The 23,189-nt window shown below is 38.9% G+C and overlaps 3 protein-coding genes across 5 annotated transcripts in view; 2 read left to right on the forward strand and 1 right to left on the reverse strand.

Moving 5' to 3' along the window:
- haus8 (HAUS augmin like complex subunit 8) overlaps window positions 1-23,189 on the reverse strand; it is a 48,570-nt gene that overhangs the window by 3,090 nt on the left and 22,291 nt on the right. For 2 of the 3 annotated variants that reach the window (XM_059340666.1, XM_059340667.1), the window contains exons 3-9: window positions 17,624-17,693; window positions 2,835-2,899; window positions 2,291-2,352; window positions 1,929-2,055; window positions 911-1,021; window positions 726-829; window positions 346-504 (exon numbers count right to left, since the gene is read on the reverse strand). In XM_059340666.1, coding sequence (XP_059196649.1) covers window positions 346-504; window positions 726-829; window positions 911-1,021; window positions 1,929-2,055; window positions 2,291-2,323 — 534 coding nt within the window. In that variant the 5' untranslated portion in view covers window positions 2,324-2,352; window positions 2,835-2,899; window positions 17,624-17,693. Of the gene's footprint in view, window positions 1-345; window positions 505-725; window positions 830-910; window positions 1,022-1,928; window positions 2,056-2,290; window positions 2,353-2,834; window positions 2,900-3,156; window positions 3,305-17,623; window positions 17,694-23,189 lie in introns of those variants that run through there. The other variant, XM_059340665.1, reaches the window with a different exon arrangement.
- Window positions 13,011-14,628, forward strand: foxe3 (forkhead box E3). Its single transcript, XM_059340661.1, has one exon. It carries the CDS (start codon window positions 13,054-13,056, stop codon window positions 14,317-14,319), a length of 1,266 nt encoding a protein of 421 aa, XP_059196644.1. The 5' UTR covers window positions 13,011-13,053; the 3' UTR covers window positions 14,320-14,628.
- Window positions 20,186-21,739, forward strand: foxd2 (forkhead box D2). Its single transcript, XM_059340664.1, has one exon. It carries the CDS (start codon window positions 20,633-20,635, stop codon window positions 21,737-21,739), a length of 1,107 nt encoding a protein of 368 aa, XP_059196647.1. The 5' UTR covers window positions 20,186-20,632.

Raw genomic sequence — 23,189 nt, forward strand, 5'->3', positions numbered from 1 at the left:
ACCAGCTGTTTTGAGTTTTTATCACAGATGTGACGCAACAAGCTACAATGGAGTAGAAGCCTGAAAAGAGTATTAAAGCGTCTCGAGTGATAAACATCTGTTTTGTGTTACTCCACCATACAAATTGACATTTTACATATTACAAAAGAAACATTTTTGAGCTATAAGTTGTTGCTGCTTGGCAGGAAGGTAACATTTACCTGTCTGTCACTACAATCGTGAGGAATGACACTGTGGCAATAAAGGAAATACGTATTCTTTTTTCACTTAGCTATTTCAACATGCAACTTTTTTTAGACAACCACATATTAAGAAAGGTCCCTAGTAAGGAGGTGATTTCCTGACCTGTAAATCCAGCAGCTCATTTACGTGCCGGTCCTTCTCCATGAAGAGGTACTGGCGTTTCTTCTGCTGGACATCATTATACAACGCCTCTTCTTCCTCCATCTCCTGCATGATCCTTGCCTCTGCCTCAGCCTTGAGTTTCAAAGTATTGCTCTCCATCTAAATTCAAAAGTGAAGGAGAAAGAGAGTGATCAGTCGCTATTGATTATGCTACTATAACGAGATGTTTATTCCCCACAGTGGGGAACACAGTGGACAAGTCACTAAAAACTACTTGGATCATCATGTTTTGTTTTTATTTCATTGTATACTGATTAAACAAAGCAGATGCAGTTTTCTGCATATCAGATATGCTTGATACATAAGTTAGACTCAGTCACCTTAGCTGTGAGGTAGGCCAGTAGGAATGTCTGCATCTCAACGATCCTCTTCTCATTCTCAGGATTTCTCTCAGGCTCTGCTGTATTTTCAATCACTGTTTTTTCTTAAAGAGACAGACAATGTTACACAAAAATACTTTAATTTGTAAATAACTTCAAGAATTTTAAGACTTAAATGAGTTTACCTTTAATGACTGAAATATCAAAATTTGGTCGAAAAAAATGTCCATCTGAGAAAGTGGACTGCAGAATGCTTTTCCCAAGCAAAGAAGGTTCATTTTCATGTGACATCATTGCTGTCAGGAAGACAACATAAACACAACGAAAAGTTATGACTCGTTCTTTAGACAAGTAACAGACTCAATCTGAATTCAGGGAAAAAGCGATTGAAAAGATGCAAGGTTTCACAACAAGATTTCAACAATTGACTTGGAGAATTGAATTGGAGTTTTGTAAAACTAGAACTCAATTTAACAATGCAGTTAACCCTCAAAACCGGCCAGTGGGTTCAAGAAGCAAAACTTTAACATCTAAAACAGAAATAGTCCAATTTTCATTATGTGACAAACGCATCTATCAGGAAAAGTAAACAAATCTTATAATAAAAAAGGGATGTTTCATCAAAATACCTTTATTCTGCATGTCTCATTTAAAACTTTACAAAAAATAAAAAGGTTTCTATTAATCAAATCCAGCAAAAAACATAATTAGATCTATACAGATCTGCAGACTGTTTACACAGAGCAAGGAGGAGGGGGCAAGAAATGTTCTAAGTAAAGATTGTAAATAGTTCAATATGTATCGCATGTTGAGCACCCATTTTTTTCCAATGTAGGTATATATATATCCACTTTATTCCAATTGTTTGTCAAAAACATTTTTTAAAGAAATTCAATTCATGTTCTTTTTTTCTCCCCCCATTGGGTTTTCCTTATAATTGTTTTATAGTGCGCAAAAGAAATGTTTGAGTTCCCTTCTACTTATAGCCTTGTTTAAGATGTTTCCATAAAGGTGCAGGACTTTTATATTGCAGACAAAATCAAGGCCACAGTCGGTAAAATGTGACAGGAGTATTTGGAGATTAACATCGTTCACAATTATCATACTCCTTGGATTTAAAATCAAATTATCAAAATGAGAAATGTACTTATCAGAAACAACTGAATGAATATACATTCAGTCATCACCATGGGAGGTACTTACATGTTGCTAGAGCTTGTGGGGCCATTGAGCGTCTTGGTGGAGTGCCGATCCTCGGATTGACGCCACCGGGTTTAGGTGAGGAAGGCCTCAGCGGCGCAGCAATAGAATCGCTGGTCAGTGAGTTACTCTGAAAATGGTTATACAGGTACAATGAGCTACAAATGTAACATCAAAAGTGTGACAATAGCAAACAGACACCTGAACTACAAGGGAGGTCAATTATTTTTTTTTTAAATCCCAAAATATTGGCAGCTCAGGTCCATGTCTTCAGTAACAATGCCTAATGTAGTTGGATTACCCTAAGTAAAACACATGTTACATAAAAACATTTAAATATGTCTACAATTAATAAAGAGCATTACCTTTGAGAGAGACGACTTCTCAGCAGCCTGCATATATCGAGACTTGACAATAGTACCACTTGCTAAAGACATCAACAAACAAAAAGAAGGAATGGATGAGGCTTAATTAACTCTGATTCAACATAACTGTGATTGTCTTATATGACTGATATCCCAGCTACAAATTTCCTTCAAAAAAAAGGAAAAAAAAGGTGTAATCCCTCCAGCAAGTTCCAAAACAAGCCAGTCAAGTTGAACACATTTACAACACTTATGTAAGTTATGATAAGCAATTTGTGATATTAAATATTCTAAAGTTTTGAAGATGACAATACCAAAAAGTGTTTTAACATCGGTTTTGGAACTTACCGAGTATATGGGTGGACAATAAAAGAAGAAATGGTTTAGGAGTTTGTTATGTAGACTAATACGTTTCTGCTGTGACAACGTCTCTATAAGAATTGTTGGGAGGTGGCTAACTAAGCTATATGTAATTTCTTGTGAGTGACAGCAATAAGTTAGCACAATAAAAAGTTAACTCACGTGAACACATGCGGATACTTACATTTAACACTTTTCTTCCCAGTTGCACTGCTGGTAGCTTTAGTAGCATTGCTCCCACCTTTTGAGCTAAAAAAACAAAACAAAGCAAACAAACCTAACTGTCAAATTCAACAACGTAGAAATCAGAGCATAAAATACAAAAGGAAAAAGGCCTATTTTAATTTCGAAACGAGCTAATAACAGGGAGCTAAACTCTACGTTAAAGTTAGCTTACAGTAGCTACCGATAAGTTAGCTACATTCAATTCTCCTTTATTTATTAAACTGACCACATATCTGTGAATAACACTCGCTTAAGAAAGGTCAAAATACGACGAGGACTACCTTCTAGCGTCGGTGGTAGCACTTTTAAAACTACTTGGCGCTGTTGAAGTTCTTCTCGACGCCATAATGTTTTGAAGCAAACCGCCTGTCCACCAGTTTTGTGAACCGACAGAAACAACATTCAACAAGCTTTGTTCCGCTCTCTGCACACTTGCGGCGGTTTTCTAAGGGACATTAAGAGTGTTAAGAGTGTATGTAACACCGGCTGTAGAAGAGTGAGTAAAGTCATTGTTCTGGCACTAGGCTATATTTGACTGAAATAAATACATTCACTTCAGTACTGTACTTTAGTACAATTTTGATAATAATACTTTAATTAAATTAGTTTATTTATTTGTACAAAATTGTACTGTGAAATAAATTGAAAATAAATAAATAAAGGAAATTGCATTCACATTTAATTAATGGCTTATTGTTTATTTAAATATTTATTTTTCTCAATTGTTTTTGTTTTTATTATTTCATTGTCGTCCACTGTTATTTTTGTGCTTGATTTGTATGTTCCTTGTTGTCATTAATTCTTTGTTGTATTTATCGAAATTATGTTAGCTTAGTTTCTTTTCTCTTTTGTTGTTTGTTGTTGATTTGTTATTGTTTGTTGTTCTCCTTTAGACGTTCATTGTATAAGCCTGTGGCTCCTGACGTCTTGTGGCACATTTCATATTTGTCATCATCAGGATTTTAAGCCGTCTTTTTGTGCTAATAAAAAACATAAAAAGCTCATGGTTGTCTTTTTTTGCTGAGATTGCAACAGTGAGGGGGTGATTAATGTTTATTGAACTATTTCATTCATTTGTACGGGTGTAGCCTACATACCATTATGTTGAGAATCTATGAAGACACCATTTGATAAAATATATGGAGAGAAAAATGCATCATCTGCTTTGCCAGCAGGGGATGTCAAAAACTACAGTTCGTCTGGTGACCACTAGATGGGTGTAAGGGTCTGCAATGGCTGTCAGTGTAAACACACACTTGGTGACAATCCTTATTATACTTTCAGTCAGTGCAGCAGACTACTTCATAGATGTCTCCCTGTTGTCTGTGTATAGTACATACAAGTCACATTTTTTCCCTTGTCAGTGTCATAAATTGGGCGAAGCCAATCCATATCAGCCCTGCATGGCTGGAAGGCTGTGTAAACACTGAGCAGGTAACCAAATCCTTACATAAGTGAACATGAAAACTTTAATCGCTTTTATTTGCTGTTGTAAACCAGTGATGATTACAACCACTAGTGCATCTGTTTGCATATGTGCATCTTCCTCCCCTTTGTGTGTGCATCTACTTAGCAAGTTAGCTAACCTACAGTTTACTGGCTGTTTGTGTGAACAGGTCTTAAAGAACATAATGGGTGCTGATCCCGCCTGTCTGAGCTGGTCTTGGACAGCGGGGGCAATGTGAGGAGAGTGGGTGTGGGACTTGGTGGTAAACACTGGCCAGCACCCTCTGTCCTAAGTCACATCCACAGACATGGATAAACCACCGGGGGTAGGAAGAGAAAATATACTGTTGGCTTGTAAGAGGGCATCCAAAATTTCTGCAATTTGTTCTTACACCTGCAGAATGTTATAGTCATTTTAGTATTTGTATTGGAATTTCACTCCGTTTGATAATGTATTGCCTAACAGTATTTTTGATATAATTTTTTAAGCAGTAGTTAATTAGATTTTTATTAAATCGGTGTGCTGGAAAACATCCAGGAATTGAAATTGGTTTTATTCTGACCTTTTTGCCTTAATGAATTTTCATGATAAAGGTTGAACATTTGGGCTTGGCACTAAAACAAAAATATCTCACAAATACATGCCTGTATTTGTATGTGTGTGTGCCAAGCATGTGGTGTGTGTGCGTGTCCTACTTTATCAGTCTGTGTAAAGGCCGGGTCTTATCATTGCTCTCCTCTCTCTCTCAGTGTAATAAAACCTCGAGGCTGTGTGACTGCATGCTGGCTGTCCATCTCTCACCACCAAGCAATGCCAGGACCAATAGCTGCCTTTGAGGTGGAAAACAAATGCCGTGATCATGGTTGTCCGTGCTGTTTGGACACTTTTGGATTCAAAATGGACATTTCTGATTAAATAATACAAATGTTTAATTAGTAAGATGGTTTCCTTTAACTTTTCCCTGGAGTAAAGGACAAGATCCAATCCTAGGCTGAGGAGCTGAAGTGAAAGAGTGAGAAGTGCACGTTGAAAGACAGCACTATAAGTAGTGGCTGAATGAAAGTCCTTGTCTCTTTTCTGAGCCCACCTCTCTTGCCTTTCTCTCTTCTCCGAAACTCTGACGTCTAATGAAGGATTTGCCTGTGTCACTATGACCTCACTGATACTCTGCGTTGCCACTCAAAGAAATTTTTAGGACGATAAGAAATGGGAGATGAAACAGCTTTAATTTATACTCTGTGAAGTAAAGTGAAAAGAAAGTTGTTGTTAGCTCTCCTCACACATGTATGTACACATGATTACACACACACAGACAACCCACCCGTGCAGCCCACACACCAGCCCTTCTTCCCTTTGCGGTAAGCTGTTACTCATCACTGTCCAGTCTGCCAGTCTGGTCCACATAGCCTTACAGGAATGCCTCAAATACACAGTGCCTCACACTGTAAAGCCAATAGCAGCATTGGCAGCATTCACTTGGTTAACTGAAATAATCGCACCGCTCTAAATCTGATTAGGCCTAAAGTGCTTTTGATTTATTTTATGTATTCAGCATTCAAACATTTTATTTTATGTAAAAAGTCCTTTCTTTATGCTGGAACAATTCTTTGGAACAGGTTACCTGGCCCACTTAAATCAATCAGAAGCATATGCAGTTTTAAACAAAACTTGAAAAAATTGTTTAAACACCAATCTTAGAATGTTGGCAATCTGTATCTGTCGCGTGTATTTGAAACTGTAATTTATGTTTTTATGTGACATATGAATGATTGATGCATGTATGTATGTATGTATGTATCTAAGAATGGTACTTGTTTGATTTATGTAAGATATGCTGCTACTTGCCCCTGTCTCCTGCCTTATAGGGACCACAATGGAAATAAGCCTTAGGGCTTTATTGTGTCATCCCTGACTATTTTTTATCTATTTATATTACGTATGACACAGGTTGCTGTTTCATATTTTTTATATCAAGAATGGTCAAATAAAATCAATCAATCAATCAATCAATCAATCAATCAATCAATCAATCAATCAATCAATCAATCAATCAACCAATCAATCAATCAATCAATCAATCAATATTTGAAGAGATAGATTGCCTTTTTTGAAGTGTTGTTCTGATCCATAGTCAGCATTTTACCTACAGTAGATGGCAGTCAGCACGCCCCCAGTTTGGAAAAGCAGGCAGACTAAGGAATGTACTGCTGTGGACGACGCAGAACACCTTTTAGACACCTAAAAAAGGTGGTTTTAAGGGTTAATTCATAGGTTATATTTGTGGTGCTCTACCCATCGACAGTGGTACATCGCTTAGTTTCCATGCCTGTGCCTCATTGCTACTTCTCTAAACTGAGGGGCTTGCTAGCTGCTATCTTCTAAAGGTAATACACTGATAAGTACCTCATAAAACCCTACTTCAATAAATAGACTATTCCTTTAAAAACTTTGACGAGTAGACGAATATAATGTATAATTTCTACTGTCCTTATCTTGGTGGCTTTATTGTAGAAAGAAGCAAAGTAATGACCCAACAGGTAGGCTGAAGGTTCCCAGTAGTAGTTAAGCTTCTCTCTGTTGGCTAACCGTGGTAAGTAGTGAAGCATTAGGACTGTTTACTTCTTACCTTCACAACATCTGAGCAGTTCTATGAGTCATTTTGTCCATTTAAATCCTCCACATGCAAAATCTTTGGATATGTCTTATAATAGCTGCAGGAGCTTTATAATCACTTATCAACACTGGAAAAATAACTGTGTAGAGTTTGACATTTTGGGAAGTAGGCATATTTTCTTTGTGGCTGAGAGCTAGATGAGAAGATTGATATAATTCTTCTTTCATGTCTATCCATTCAGTTAGTCAAACTCAGCATAAGAGGTGGTCAAAGATTTTTTTTTTCCACAGTAGGCTGCAGTTTTGTAATGACATGGCCCCAATGCAACACCGCAAAGACTCCATCAAGTGACCTGAAGCCTTGTTTTCCGCCTCATCCACGTGTCGCTCACCTCCTAATTGATAAATTACAGTGCTTATCCTAGAAGGATGTGACCTCAGCTTGGTGTTCACTCTTGTGGATGAACCTTGCAGCATCTCTGAGCTGCAGTGCTGGAAGCTGGGGGATTTTCTACATCTGTCTTCAGGGCAGTGTGGTGTTTATCCAGGCAGGAAACGCAGTGTATCTTCACTCAAATCCTTACAGGTCAAAGGTTTATGTTCCCCAAATAATGTGCAATTGCATGTACATTTATATTTTGTATACCAAATACCGGCTGTTCCTCGAAATGTAGCGTCAAAAGGCAAAGACTGACAATTTTTAATCTCTTTGTAGTCATTTTGCAGAACTGATTCCGAAGTGGTTGGGACGTGTAAATGTAAAAACTGAGAAGATAGAAGAAGAGAAGATATCGAATGCTGTTTTTTTTCAAATACATACACCCATTCAGAATTGAATGCATTTTGTTTTTACCTACTTTTATACTTTTTAAAACAGCGTCCCAACGTCTTTGCCATCAGGGTTTTATGTTTTCTAAATCTCTTTGTAGTTTTTTTTGTCTCTTTGTAGTTGATCTGCATTTATTTGTGCTTGTTTTGAGTGCTTTTGTTGTTATTTGTGTCTCCATTTTGTTGTGTGCTGTCTTTTTCTTGCTGTTGCACACCTCAAAAACTTAATTGTTTATTATTGACTGTCCAATAAGAAATGATGAGAGTCACTGCATAGAGAGGCTGAGGACCAGGAGCCCCCTCACCTCTTGGGTCCCTGGGACAGTGCCCAGTAGGCCCCTTCAGTAATCCATCTATAATGTGTTACTTAATAATATGTCACTTTAAAGACTAATACAGTGTCTGCACATGTTGTGTTTAAATAATTTCTGAAAAGATGGTGCATGTGTTAGCATCTGTCTCTTCGTTAAGCATCCATGTGAATTTTTGAAAATGAGAGATGAGCACCATTCAGCAAGCATGACTGACCGGTTGTGTGTGTGTGTGTGTGTGTGTGTGTGTGTGTGTGTGTGTGTGTGTGTGTGTGTGTGTGTGTGTGAGAACCATGTGCGGTGCTTTAGCGGGGCAGTGTAGCGTGCAGTGCAGGAGTGAGCAGAGGCGGCCTGGTCCAGTACAGCCCCAGTACCCTGATAATCCCTGCATTTTCAGGAGCCCTGGCCCGTACTTGATGAGCTTGAGCAAGAAAAAGGTTGCGCTCTCTCGTGTGTTTCTCTCTCTCTCTGTCTCCCTCTCTTTCTCTTTCTGTCTCTCACTCTTTTATTCCCCCTCTTTTTCTCATGCCCCCCCTCCTCCCCGTCCCCTGGAGCCACTTTGCGAATGAATGGATACCAAGTGTTTACTCAGCAACTCTGCCTGTCCCTCTATATTTCACAGGATTTCACCAAAAAAGAAAACGCTGCAGACCAGCTACCATCAGAGCCTTTGGGTGTTCATCTGATTGAAAACTGGGGAATATTATAGAGGTTGTCTTGCTCATTCCTGCAATTGTGATTTAAATGCACACCTGTATTCAACTAGTTCTACATTTATGGAAAAACACACACATCCTATGATTGGTTTCTGTCAACAGTTTTTATATCTTATTTTTGCCTCCAACCAATACAACCAAATAGCTTGTTTGTTCCTTCCCTTTCATGCGACCCACAGCCACGAGTCCTAAATTATCGCTCCTATTAGTAGCAAGATACAGCATGTCCACATATCTAATGTAAAGGTTACAGTTTGAAACATGTTTAATGTGAGGCGGTCGCAGTTAGGTGCAATAACACTACTTGGTTAGGTTGAGGAAAAGATTATGATTTGGGTTAAAATAACTATGTTTGTTATGTATCTTAACTTAAATACCTAACTTAACCTATGTTACGTATGTCATGTAAGTTAAGCATGTTAGGTAAGTAAAGTATGTTATGCACATTATGTGTATGACATAATGCAACTTTTACAGGTTTTACAGGGGACATGAGCAGTGGTCTCCTCGGTCAGAGTCCTGTGTTTGTATAACCCATCAATCAAACCCAATTTCGTCCCTATATGGACTTTATACCACTGCACCTCACTTCTTCCTTTGCTCCTAACCTTAGATACATGAAGGATATCATCCAAAAGCTATTGTACTTTTTATAGTGAATGATGGTGATCCTCTACAGTCCTTGGCTGGCAAAATGAGGACTATATTATATGTAAAAGTCCTTTATTTTTCCAAAATAAATAAATAAAATGAAGAAAGAAAAAACCCCTTAGGGCATAAGCAACCTTTCTAAATTCTCTTTGATTTTACAGTATAGTATATACAGCATTCAACAAAAATTCAACAAATTGTGCATTGCAATGGGAGAGACATGATACCAATACAATTCTTATCTCAGTCTGCACCTGGACCAGCAGGGCCTCAGCTCCTGTAGACCTGAACTTTAGTGAATCCTCCACCTTTTGACCACACTGTTTATCCACCAATAAAAATAAAAAGGTGCATAACTGTATAAGCCTCTCTCTTAGCTGTTGAGAGGATAAAGAACCTAGCCTAGAATTTAACAACAAAATGGCAGAAATATGGCACTTTCAATCCTTTTAATGTATAGACCCTGATGTGGTGCTGCAGATCGGAAGGAGCATCATGGTGTTGGGTAAGGGCTACAATACCAGCCAAGGTATAATCATAGTAACACAGGAACTGGAGAGAAGTTTACTGTATATAAAAAATATGTGTGCAAGTTGATATATGGATGCACAGTGTCTGTCTGTGAGCGTAGAGGTGCATAGAGGTGTAGTAGGCTCTGCTGGGGTGGTGGGGTGGGTTTAGGAGAAGAGGGGATTATCAAGAGGCCGCAGGCCCCGAGGCAGAGGGCCCGTTTCCTGGCCTGAGCCCCTGTTTGTCCTGCCTGACCTGGCAGCTCTGGGGGCAGATCCTGCTTGGATACAGCCTCGCTCCCACGCCTGTCTGAAGCTGTTAGCCACTGGCTGTGAGTAGCTAGCTGGGCTTAGTGTTGTCTGAGCTGCGGCTGGGACGGGAGGGGTCCTATCATCTGTGGGAGGGGGGGTCACCAGCTACTTTGTGTTGGCGGCGTGAGGGTGACGGGGAAACAGGCATCCAGTAAGGCAGTGGGCGGTTATGATTAATGACTTTGGTTGGATTATTGCCACCATTCATTTTTTCATATCAGGCCTGTTTGAACGACCAGTGGTGTCTTAAATATTGAGATGGTCATCGGTAAAAATTGTAATCTGTGATATAACTTTCCATTCATTTCTCACCCTTCTGTAAAATTCTGTCACAAAATATAATTTAGTTTTTATATCACAAAAAATCTAATAAAAAAGAATGAAGTGAAAGAATTCAGTATACCATGCATACTTTATGCACTGTACATACATATGTACTTTTCCACAGCTGTAAGGTGCTGGAAAAGATAGATAGATAGATAGATAGATGGATAGATGGATAGATGGATAGATAGATAGATAGATAGATAGATAGATAGATAGATAGATAGATTACTTTATTCATCCCCGAAAGGAAATTCTGTAAAAAACTTAAAAATGGACCTTGAAAATGGTTAGAATGTGCTTGAATAGGACTTTGGAAAATGTTTAGAATTTCTATTATACTCATCTAACAATTCAGTGACCCCTAACAATATTATGCCACCCCTTTATTTATCTATACCTTTAATTTATCACCCATCCGTCAACCTCAGATCATGAAACAGTCTGGGCTCAGTCCAGGCATCGTATCATTCACAGCACCTCTCTCCATGTTATTTAAAGTGATGGCAGCAGGTCAATCGCCTGTGTGTCTTACCTTTTGTAATTAACTTCAACCCTCTATTGCCTAAACAATCAATTAGAAGCACCATCACATAACTGTGGTTAAAGGGTGTTGTGTGCAGAACTGTGTTTTTACTTAAAGATCCATAAGATAACACTTCTCCTTTCTGGCCGGGGGACTGTTTGATTATCACTCTCCAAAAATGAAAATGAAATGAGGGGGATATTTACTTTTCTACCCCAAAAGCTTTGATAGCTCAATTGCTTGTTTTCAGTGGCTTGTTATTATTTTTCAATTGGTGGATTGGCTGTTGGGTTTGGAGTAGCACAGAGCAGCTGTGTGAGTGTTGTTTCTGCACTGGATATACACAGAGCTGTCAGTGAAAGCAGGGAGAGAACAGACAGAGAGATAGAAGGGGTCATCGGTAAATCTCTGTTCTAGTGCATCAAACACTAAAGGATACGTCTGATACTTTACTATGATCTATAAAGGCTATCCAGTACCTTTTGAATGTAATCTCTTACCTAGTGGCAGAGGTGGAAAGTAACTAAGTACATTTACTCAAGTACTGTACTTAAGTCCAATCTTAAGGTACTTGTACTTTACTTGAGTATTTCCATTTTATGCAACTTTATACTTCTACTCCACTACATTTAGAGGCAAATATCGTACTTTTTACTCCACTACATTTAGCTGACAGCTTTAGTTACTTTTCAGATTCAACATGAAAAAATACCATATATTTAATATGATTACACATTTATAAAACATAACAGTGTATTAAGTAGTTAACATTAGTCCTATCTGGAAAACAGTAAAATGCTACTTATATAAATGCATCAATACAAATAATCTTATAATATATTTAGAACATATAAAACAATCTGAGTGGGTTCATTCTGCATAATGAGTACTTTTACTTTTGATACTTTAAGTACATTTTGGTGCTGATACTTTTGTACTTTTACTTCAGTAAGTTTTGAATGCAGGACTTTTACTTGTAGTGGAGTAATTTCACAGTGTTTTATTAGTACTTTTACTTAAGTAAGGGATCCTAATACTTCTTCCACCACTGCCCAGTGGTGGAATATAATCAGAGAATCGATATAATCAGTATATTTACTCAAGGACTGTGCTTAGGTAGCTACAAATTAAAGGTACCTGTACTTTACTTCAATATTTCCATGTTATGCTAATTTAGCTCTGAGATGTAGGGAAGTAGAAGTATAAATATTCTACTTCAGCTAAATAAACACTTTAAAATCCCTCTCGGGTCAGCTGGAAAATGCAGCGCCACAAAGAAGACATGAAGAGTTTTTAATGGTTATTTTTAGAGATACGTGGTTTTCACTGTTTTTACTTTTACTGTTTGTTACATTTTGCTGAGAATACTTATTTACTTTTAAGGGTGCAGGACTTTTACTTGCAGTGGAATATCACATAGTCTGGAAGAGTGGTTTTAATACTTTTACTTTGGTAAATGATCTTAATACCTCTACCAGTGATCCTCCCAAGGACAGTGAGCATAAATAAAGCAAAATAAAGCATTTTTTGTAACTAAATCCCAAAGTTCCTTTTTGGAAACTGCCATCTGAGTACATTATATCAGTATAACACAGAAAAAGTGTCAAAAGGCAATGGTATTCGTAAAATGTTCCTGTCAAATAGTGTATTATTGGGTCAGAGGAGTATTAAAATGCTCTTTTGGGTTTTGTTCTCCAGCCACCATCGTCACTGACAAGCCAGTGGCGTCATTCCAGCCTCGCTTTATAAAACTGTCAACGCCTTCCTCTCACCTGGACTGACACACACCACCCCAAACTCCAGGGCAGGACAGGGGCTATTTCGTCCAGAGCAGGGGATCACTCACTGGTAAACTTTTGCATCCAACTTGTTTCTTTCACGGGCCTTTCCCCCCTTCTGCTGATCCTTTCGACAAAACGAGCTCATCACATTGTTTCTTTTATGAATCTGGCAAATTATTCTTACTTCTCTGGCATGTGCAACATGACCGCTGAGACGCAGCACTCGCCTGCCGAGGCAAGTCCTGTTGTCATGTCTCCAAACGTGAGCCTGGACTCGCCGCTGCCTCCGCCGCCTCTGATGCTGCAGGCCCGGTCAAAGGACAATGTTTTGATCAAGTCCGAGCCCCGGGGGAGCAGCCCGAACACGGAGGATGGAGCCGCTCTGGGGCAGACTGAGGAGCACCTGCCCACCGGGAGCCGCCGGAGAAAGAGGCCCGTCCAGAGGGGGAAGCCTCCCTACAGCTACATCGCTCTCATCGCCATGGCCATCGCCAACTCCCCCGAGAGGAAGCTCACCCTGGGGGGCATTTACAAGTTCATCATGGAGCGCTTTCCTTTCTACAGGGAGAACTCCAAGAAGTGGCAGAACTCCATCCGCCACAACCTCACCCTCAACGACTGCTTTGTGAAGATCCCCCGGGAGCCCGGCAGACCAGGTAAAGGCAACTACTGGACGTTAGACCCCGCGGCTGAGGACATGTTTGACAACGGAAGCTTCCTGAGGAGGAGGAAACGGTTCAAGCGCACAGATGTGAGCACCTACCCCGGTTACATGCAGAGCTCCAGCGCCTTCACCCCGACCCCGATGGGCAGGCCTTCATACCCGAACACCCTGTACGCCGGGATAGGGTCTGGGTATGGCTCCCAGCTGACTGCCACATCCCCGCATCCGGCCATGCTGCATCACTACCAGACCTCCGCCGGGGTCGGCCAAGGACAGCCGCGCATGTTCAGCATCGACAACATCATCAGCCAGCAGGCGGTGGTGCAGAGCGGCCCGGGGGGAGACCTCAACTCCCAGGCGCTGGGGCTGGGGCTGGGGGGAGGTGACCTGGGCACCATGACCTCCAGCTGCTCGGTCACCGGCAGCGACCCGTCTGCGTGCTTCCAGAGCCAGACTGTCAACCCCTCGGCGAACATGCTGAGCAGGAACAGCGGGAACCTGTCGTCCAACCTGGCCGCCGGGTACCCGTACTCCTCCTCGGCCTCTCCTCCGAACCTGCCCTCCATGACCCAGTCCGGGTTCTCACCAGGGAGCTCTCAAGTGTACTGCTCCGGGAATCGGCTGTCGCTGCCGGCTCTGCGCCCGGGCTCCTGCGCCGAGCACACGGAGCAGCTGCTGGGCCTCTCCGGCCCCATGAACTCCTACAACAACACCTACATGAGACAAGCCAACTTTGCGTCAGGACTGGAGCGGTATATGTGAGGCATTATTTGCCAAATTAATCATAATTAGGCTAATTAAATGCTACTAAATAGTCTCATATTAAAGGAATAAGAGATTAAAGCTCTTACAGCCCTGTTATCATAACATACAAATAATATTACAGCCCAGAAGGCCTAAAAATTGCCTACTATTATGTCACTTATTAAAGCATAGATTTATATGTTCCTGTAAAAAAATATTTTAGCCAGGATCAAACAAAAAATATATTTTGACACCAAATGACCGAGCCTCGTGATAAAACATTCCTATTTTAAAAGCCATTTAGATCCGTGTGACACATTCCATGACTGTATCTCAGAGAGTTTAATTTTATTTTTCGTTTATATTTCCTGTTTTTTTAAGAGTTAGTTTTTACATGTGTTTGTTGTATCATTCAATTTAAGCCTGTTGTTTTTTCATGTAAATAGTTTGTTGCTGTATAAAAACTTTACTAAATGAAAAGAGTGTTACCACTGCTGACGACAGATTGCCTGAAATAAATTCATTTTTACAGTAAAACAAATGTGGTCTTTATTCTCCATGATTCCAGTTACACAGTGAAAAACATTCTGCTTTAAATTATTTAGTTTCAGTGGAACTTTATTGATCAGTAAAACTACTTTTTAAACAACAAGTGTCTTTTTTCATAGCATATTTTATTATATAGCCTATTAATTAATTAATTGATATACTGTATGTCCTTCATTCAATTTCAAATAATTTGTAGCAATCAATGATACAAAAATAAGACTTGAGCACTTTTTATATTTCCTTCTGAGTAAAACAATAAATGAAAAAACATATTTTTACCCACACAATGCAAACTTAAATAGCATGTATTTGATTTCTCTCCCAATAGACAAAATGTAGTACAAATGAGACATTATGAGCAATTTCACAATTCAACACTGATAATCTGATGAAGAACAGAATAGTCAATTTCTTCACACATACATTAAGATTTTTTAATTAAATAGGCTGCAAATCACAGAAAATCCCTGTTAGGAATTATTAATAAATATAACTAGGCATAACCACTCAAACAGAGTACATAAAAAGCAAATATGTTTTTATGGATTTAACTGTTAAAATCCAGCATCTCTATAGATATAATGGTAATCACAGTTTAATTTGTAGCCTATTGTTTTACCCTCATAATCAATCCTTTATTCTTTAATCCACCATGAAAAGTTTTTCATCAGTCCCTTTTTTAAATAATCATTTTGGTAATGATGCTATGTTGTTAGTTGTGAAATTAATGTTTATCCGTCAGTTTTATGTTGCCCAAAATGTAATTATTGTTTCATGCAGGGGTGTGTCTGCACATGTAGCCTACAATACATTAAATTAAATTGTTCATTATTAAAAAAAACAACAACCTGCCTATAGAAATGTTAACTGGTTATCATTAATAACTATATCAACAGCTAGTTGCTATTCCGATATTATTAAGCATTGTAATTTGTTTTGCCCGCTATAAAATGAAAATATCAACTTCTTGACACATCACCAGTCAATAAATATACACAAATGGGTTTAATAAACAAAGTAGTAATACATTTATCATAATTTGTCAAAAAAGGAAAAACAGTAGAATAGTATTTTTAGTAACAGAATATCTTTGTCGCTCTGAACTGGGACAATTTTCACAATAGGAAGTGTAATTAAGTGACTGTCTAATAACACAACTCACAAAAACAATTCAAAAATAGAGGGAGAGGGATACAACAATATATATATTATGATTCAATGATAAAATAAAAACTCTGAGTTGGTTTTTGCTAAGGTTATGAATGTTTCCAGCTATTAATAATGTGGCTGTTCATTTGTCTGTGTGCTACATACTGGTCATATATCGATGTAATTTTATGTATGCATCAAAGTGGCTGATGTAAGTTACTCTACAATTTTTTGTGAAGACTCATGATACAATCAGTACTGATGTAAGGACTGTGTAATGTTCCATCTCCTATATTTATTACTATATATATTACAGTGTGGGGCAACCTGTTGCAGTTTATCTGTCTCATGGCCACCTGGTGGGTCAATCTGATCATGCACATGATCAAACAGGTGGTGAGGTGAAGAAGGTACTTGTAAGTAAAAACTAAATGGGTTGTTTGGTTTGAAGACTAAGTCTAATGAATGAGACAGCATCTTATTAAAGACCAAACAGGCAGCCATTGACAGTCATATTTTCATGACCCGGGAACATTTCCGTTATTTTAAAGCAGCCAGTCAATTTAGTCAAACTCAAAGAGTAGCTGCTTATAACTAAAGCTGATCACTTATGCGTTAAACAACAGCTGTTTAGTTTGAATGAACAAACAATTGAAAAAGAGAGAATCAAACCGGTTACGATTTTCACCACTAGGTGGCAGCAGAAGCAAGGTTGTTCAGCCTGTGGGATTGTTTTTACTAATACAAGGATTTCTTCTTGCAGTTTGAGAGTGTTTTGTAATTATTATTAATTACAGTTACTTTGCTCAGTAGTAAAAAATATTGTTACAGTAAGAAGATAATATTTTACTGTGTTCCATGTGCTATTTTGTATCTACTACACTGGCCAGCCATTAGGAATTATTGACCGCTCATCCACACAGACTTCAGCACCATAAAGCACTACATGGGCCTTGTGCTGAGGTCGTCTGTACCCTTTGACCCCAACTGACAGCAGACCTGCACCGATGAAACTGCATTAATATGAAAAAACAATCAGCAAAGAGGCAGTTTTTACAGAATTTAAGATATCATTAAGAAGCTGATAAAAGGTAGGTGCTACATCACTTTCTGTTTCTCATGTTTATATATGCAACAAACTCACTGTGTTTGCAATATCCTGAGTGATGTCATATCTAAAAAACACCAAATGCAAAACCGAAAAAAATGCATCTAGGCAGGCTTTTTAAAGTGAGTGTTTCTTCTTACAAAACATTCAGTTGCTTCTGTGTAGTTTCTACTAATTAATCAACAGATCAACTGGTAGAAATGTACTATTATTATCTAACTTAATCGATCTATGATAAATGTTTCTGTCATCCTCAGATGTGAGGAATTTTTGCTATTAAGTGTCACAGGCATTTCTCTGCACTGACTAGTGTTCATTCTAATACTTTTCCTGATTATACTCACACACTTTCACTTAAGTAACATTTTGAATGCAGGACGGATAACAATAAGAGACTATTATAACTGTGTAGTATTGGTATTTTATTTAAGTAAAGGATCTAAGTACTTCCTCTGCATGGTCCGTCTTAAAGGGACAGGTCACCACAAATTCAGAAATACAATTTTTTCCACTTACCGGTATTTTGTTTAGCTTTATTGTCTTGGTGTGGGTTGCTGAGTGTTGGAGATATCCAACGTAGAGATGGCTGATAATTCTTTAAACAAAGAAGAAAAAAAGACATTAGTGGATAGTTTTTTAAATGCATATTTTGGTGTTTTGGGCACCACAAGCCAAGTGCCATTATATTTAATAGACGGCACACATCTCTACAGTCGATATCTCACATTGAAACTACCTAGATTAATAAATAACACTACAGGTCAGATAAATATTTTTATTTTTTATTTAAAGCTATACTGTCCCCTTTAACTTGAAGCCCTACTCCTCAATTAGACCATATTTGGTAATATTTTTTTCATTTTACCTCATCCTGTTGTAAGGGGCTTCAAAGTCCTGATATTACAATCACACTGACAAATAACTGAGTTGACTTGTCTTTAAGCTTAAGTTCAGTTCTTCAGTTGTATCAGGCACCGTGTTTATAGGACACAACACTGGCATTTACTGCCATCTCGATAGCCCTACCTAGTTAGTATTGCATTGAAAACAGCAGAGGGCGCTTCAACACTACAAACTACAACGATAAGAACCCCTCCACTCTGCGAATCCCCAATCAAAAGAACCATAACCTCATTGAACCTTTGGAAACTTGAGGAACCAGAAATACCCTGCAGCGGACGTCTCAAGGGGATTAAAATTAAACGATTCGATTAAATCGATCAAATAATGCCTTTACAGCCAAATATGATAACAAATTAAATGTGCAGCTGTTGAGTTTAATATGATCTTTTAGAAGCAATAAAAACATCTGTAAACGAATACGGACATGTATAATTTTGTAGCTATGCAAAATATATTTTGTTCTGTTTAATTTATTAATTGTGAAATACAATATTAACAACAGATATTTAAAGATATTCTAATACCAACAAGTCGAGACACATAAAAGACAGTGTGAGAGGTCAAATAAATAAAAAGACCTCAATAAAAAATAAAATAATGATTAGATCAGAAAGCACTGGCGACAGCAGGAAATTGAAATAAAAATATATTTCATGATAAATGGCTGCTTGTGATGCGTGGTGAAAGTAAAGTGTCATACGTCTGGCAGCTGTCAGTGCGTCTATTTCAGATTTTAAAAGGCTCGTGACAGGCAGGTCAGACATTCAGGGAGAGCACAGTCAAGAAACAGCATGCAGGACTTGCACTTCATCTCTCAATGGAACAAAGAATTATAATGCAGACTTAATCAAACAACCCATACAGGTGTATTGCACCTTTCTCTGATGAGCCAAAAAATATGCCAACCTGTTGTTTGAACGGGGTGCTGATGTTAATGCATTATAATAATAAGTAATGAAGTGGAATGTGAGTCCGCACACACATTAGACACACATCACACATTGTCATCTGCTGCTGGCCTTTCACTTACTGACGAAGACGAATTGTAGCAGGTTGCAGCTGACTGTGGCCTCTGTGTGTGTGTGTGTGTGTGTGTGTGTGTGTAGCCTTGTGAATTATGCACAAAATGCAGATTGATAGTATTGTGACTTCTTCTGTGACAAGGAAAACACAAGACCCGTGAGAAGTGATCAGGGAATCAGGCGACTGGCCAAAACCTTTGAGGGGGAATTCAATACCAGTTTATCAGGACACAGAGGAGAGCTGCGTTTGTTAAAGGCTGTTTGTTTAACACCTGATGCAACAAAAAACTGACGCAACAGATTAAAACGACTCAAGATAGAAGAACATTTAAAATATAGATTCAAAATCTGATGGAAATAGTGATAAAAGGCCCATTGTATTGACGTCCTATTATATTTATTGTACCTTTATATGGCCGCATTTTTATGTATTTGATTTCCAAATGTCAAAAAAAAAAATATTGAAAAGGAACGGAAAAACAAAAAATATAAACAATACCAATAATCATAATAATAGGACAGGATTTTGCCTTTCGACCTTGGTCTTTATCTTTTTTGAATGTGCATTCTGAGCTTCAAGTGCACATATTTTTTAGAAATAATTTGAACCACACTACAAACAAACGGGAGGGTTGATTTGACTATAAATAAACATTTAGATTATTGTGTAAATATTATTAAGCGTTTTGCTTGTGTTTGTAGTTGTTTCTGGAAAAAAAACACGTCTACTTAATTGAGTAAAGACACTTCATGTTCAGAATTAACATCGAATTTGAAAATATTAAATGAAAATGTAATCTTTGTGTTGCCAGTGAGATAATCCTGTTTTTATGCCTTATGGAGAGAAAAAAAATCCGTTTCCTTTTTTATTTCTTAACAGGCTATGTTAATACTAATAAAGCACAGATTAAGTCAATATAAAATGTTTAATTCGTAAAATAAGTGAATGTGTACATGAACAAATACCCTATATGTTTTCGTTATTTCTTTGTTGTGGTTTTTAACGAAATCATTTTTTAAAGATTCGAGAGCAGTTCTAAATGTGACTTTTTGCAGGGCAATTCCGTCCAGTTCCTGGTAACAGTGACTCAAACACCACGTGATCAGCGTGCTCCTATAAATACCTTTCGAGAGCTAAGGAGGATAGTGTGATAGTCTGGCTGGATACCTACCCAACCCCGTGCGTAAAAGAGATTTGGAGAGAGACACTTGGATATCGAAAAGTAGCTTTTTAAATGAGCTGCAGCACACACTGATCACAGAAGTACCTCACAACCGCATGTGAAGAGAGCACGAGTCCAGATTGGTGCAAGATCGATGATCTTTGACTGTTTTTTTTTCTTGTAAGTCTGAAAACCAGAAGTTTTCTGCTCGATGAGAAGCTCGCGCTGCCCCGCCTGACAAGCCTCGGACGACCGGGAGTCTCCAGATCCACAGGTCAAAGTGTTATTTATCTTTTTTTTTTAGATCCTAGACATGTGTGCATTGAGTAGTTGGAGGTAAAGCTGCAGCAGAAGTCTGGTGTGGTTGTGAGGGGGAGAGGGACACAGAGGAGGAGGAAATCTGGGAAAGAGGGGGAAGACAAGCGGCGTCTCCGAGGATGACTTTAGGGACGGATATGTCCGACAGCTCTGCATTGTCCGAAGATGTGGACATCGACGTGGTTGGAGGGGACATATCTGTTGGAAAGGACGGAAAGTACATTCACCACGACTTCAACTTGGACAATGACTCGGACGATAATTACTCCCAGAACGCGGCCGAGGAGAGGGCTTCCTCTCCCGGACTCAGCAGCTCAGACTGCCCGTCAGATCAGATGGGCTCCGGTGCGGAGGTCGGGACCGTGATCGGGGAGAAATCCAGAAAAAACGCGCTGGTGAAGCCCCCGTACTCTTACATCGCTCTGATCACCATGTCCATCCTGCAGAGCCCCAAGAAGCGCCTCACTCTCAGCGAGATCTGCGAGTTCATCAGCAACAGATTCCCTTATTACAGGGAGAAGTTCCCCGCATGGCAGAACTCCATCCGCCACAATCTGTCCCTGAATGACTGCTTCGTGAAAATCCCACGAGAGCCTGGCAACCCCGGAAAGGGCAACTACTGGACCCTGGACCCGGATTCCGCAGACATGTTCGACAATGGGAGCTTCTTGCGCAGGAGGAAGCGCTTCAAAAGGCACCAGACTAATGAAATCCTCAGGGAGTCTGGTGGCTTTCTACCCGGGTTTGGATACGGCCCGTACGGATACAACTATGGACTTCAGCTGCAGAACTTCCACGCAGCCCACAACCCGTACCACCCACACCACACAGGTGGTTCATTCCCATTCCCTAACGCCCCCTGCACCTTGCCCTCATCAGCCTCCATATTCCCCGCGCCGCACCACCTCCCCAACCTTTTAGGGGCAGATTTAAGAAAGCCCTTTTACCCTCAGCTGAGCCCGTCTTTGCCACCCCTCAAGACGGACTCCAGCACCCCGAGCCGGCCTTCATTCTCCATTGACAATATCATCGGTGCGGCCAACTCCACCGCCTCTTCCTACAGCGCGCAGCCGGGCAGCCAGGCTCAGATCCTGGCCATCCTGAGTCCAGCTCTGGCCTCTGCTTCCAATCACATGAACCTCTCACAGGACAGCATATTACAAGCCGGGCCACAGGGGCAGACTTTTTCCAGCAAAACCCCCAACATGAACACTTGTCCTTTCTAAAAAAAAACAAAAACAAAAAAACATTGTCAAGAATTTTATTAAAAAGCCAAATGTGGCGTCGTCCTGTGTGAAGGTAGGCTGTACATTCTTGGTGAAATAAGAGTTTTTTGGCTCTCCCAGTTTCCTAACAATGTAGGAGGAGAGACATGTTTATTTATGCTTTGTAAATATGTATAATATTGAGAGACAGAAGCAAGAAAAAGTCGATCTTTTTAATTGGTGCTCGCCTGCAGTCTGGCATGTGGCCTCCATTTATCAGTGGGAGAAAGAAAAGATCCATAAGTTAAAAAAGGTGTCACCCATGGCTACGGGGATGATTTTTTTGAAAATATAATTGAGAATTTTATTATGATTTATATTGTTTTTATTTTGTGCGTCGTGAGAAAATGGCACTGTTGTTGTTGACACACAGAGACGGCAAACTCAGGTTTTACTTAGAAAGCACATGGAGACAAAGGTGGTAATAACCATTTCCCACTCTCACTCCCCCTGAAGCTCCTCTACATGGTGAAGTTGTGACAATATCAGTTCATGTTGTCGGTAGGCTGTGTGGTTTTGGCATTATTACCTCTCTCAACCTTTTCATTGTTGTTCGTTCCTATCTATTTCACAAGTTAACCTGTGAAACATACAGTATGTCATGTGTTGCCAATAGAGAGAGACACCTAAATGTTCATAGGTCATTTTTTTGTTGTAATGACAAGAATAATAAATGTTTGTGAATTTGAAAAGAAAATCGTTATTTATTTATTTTTATTGCATGGATGCTTCAGTTAACAAAATACGGGGTTGTAAAATAGACTAAACAGCAGTACAATAATTGAATTAAATTAAATTAATTTTCTGTTATTGCAAACATTTTTTAAACTTACAGTACAAAGCTCAATGATTTTTATTAACATTTAAATATTATTTGTGTTCAATTTTTTTAAACTTACAATAGAAAGTCCAGCATCTTCTTCACATTTTAAATATACATTTTTTTGTTTTTATTCATTTTCTAAGATTACAATAGAAAGTCCAGCATCTTCCTACTCATTTTAAACATTTTTTCTTCAAATCTTAAATATAATTTCTGTTTTATTTTTCAGTAACATGAGATTTTCATATTCTACTTTTATTTTCATATTAAGGTAACATTTTAATATGTATTTTGGTTCTAATGATGCAGCTTTCTAAACATAATGAATTAATGTCGAGTCTTTTATTAATGCAATTAATTCAGACTTTTTTTTAGATGTTAAAAAACGCACAAGGTTTAGCTGAATTATCTCAAACACGACTCGATGTATATAACAGTCATGAATATCACGCAACAGTGCGCAAGTATTCCTCTTGTGTGGCTCTCGCTCGCTTGTAAAAGGACCATTTTCTAGCGAGTTACAAAGGCCCCAAATGAATGGGGCCGTTAGCGGGCCTCGGCGCTCTGTAATTGAAAGTGAACAAGGAT

This window comes from Centropristis striata, chromosome 9 (genome assembly GCF_030273125.1).
Source record: "Centropristis striata isolate RG_2023a ecotype Rhode Island chromosome 9, C.striata_1.0, whole genome shotgun sequence".
Lineage (NCBI taxonomy): Eukaryota > Metazoa > Chordata > Actinopteri > Perciformes > Serranidae > Centropristis > Centropristis striata.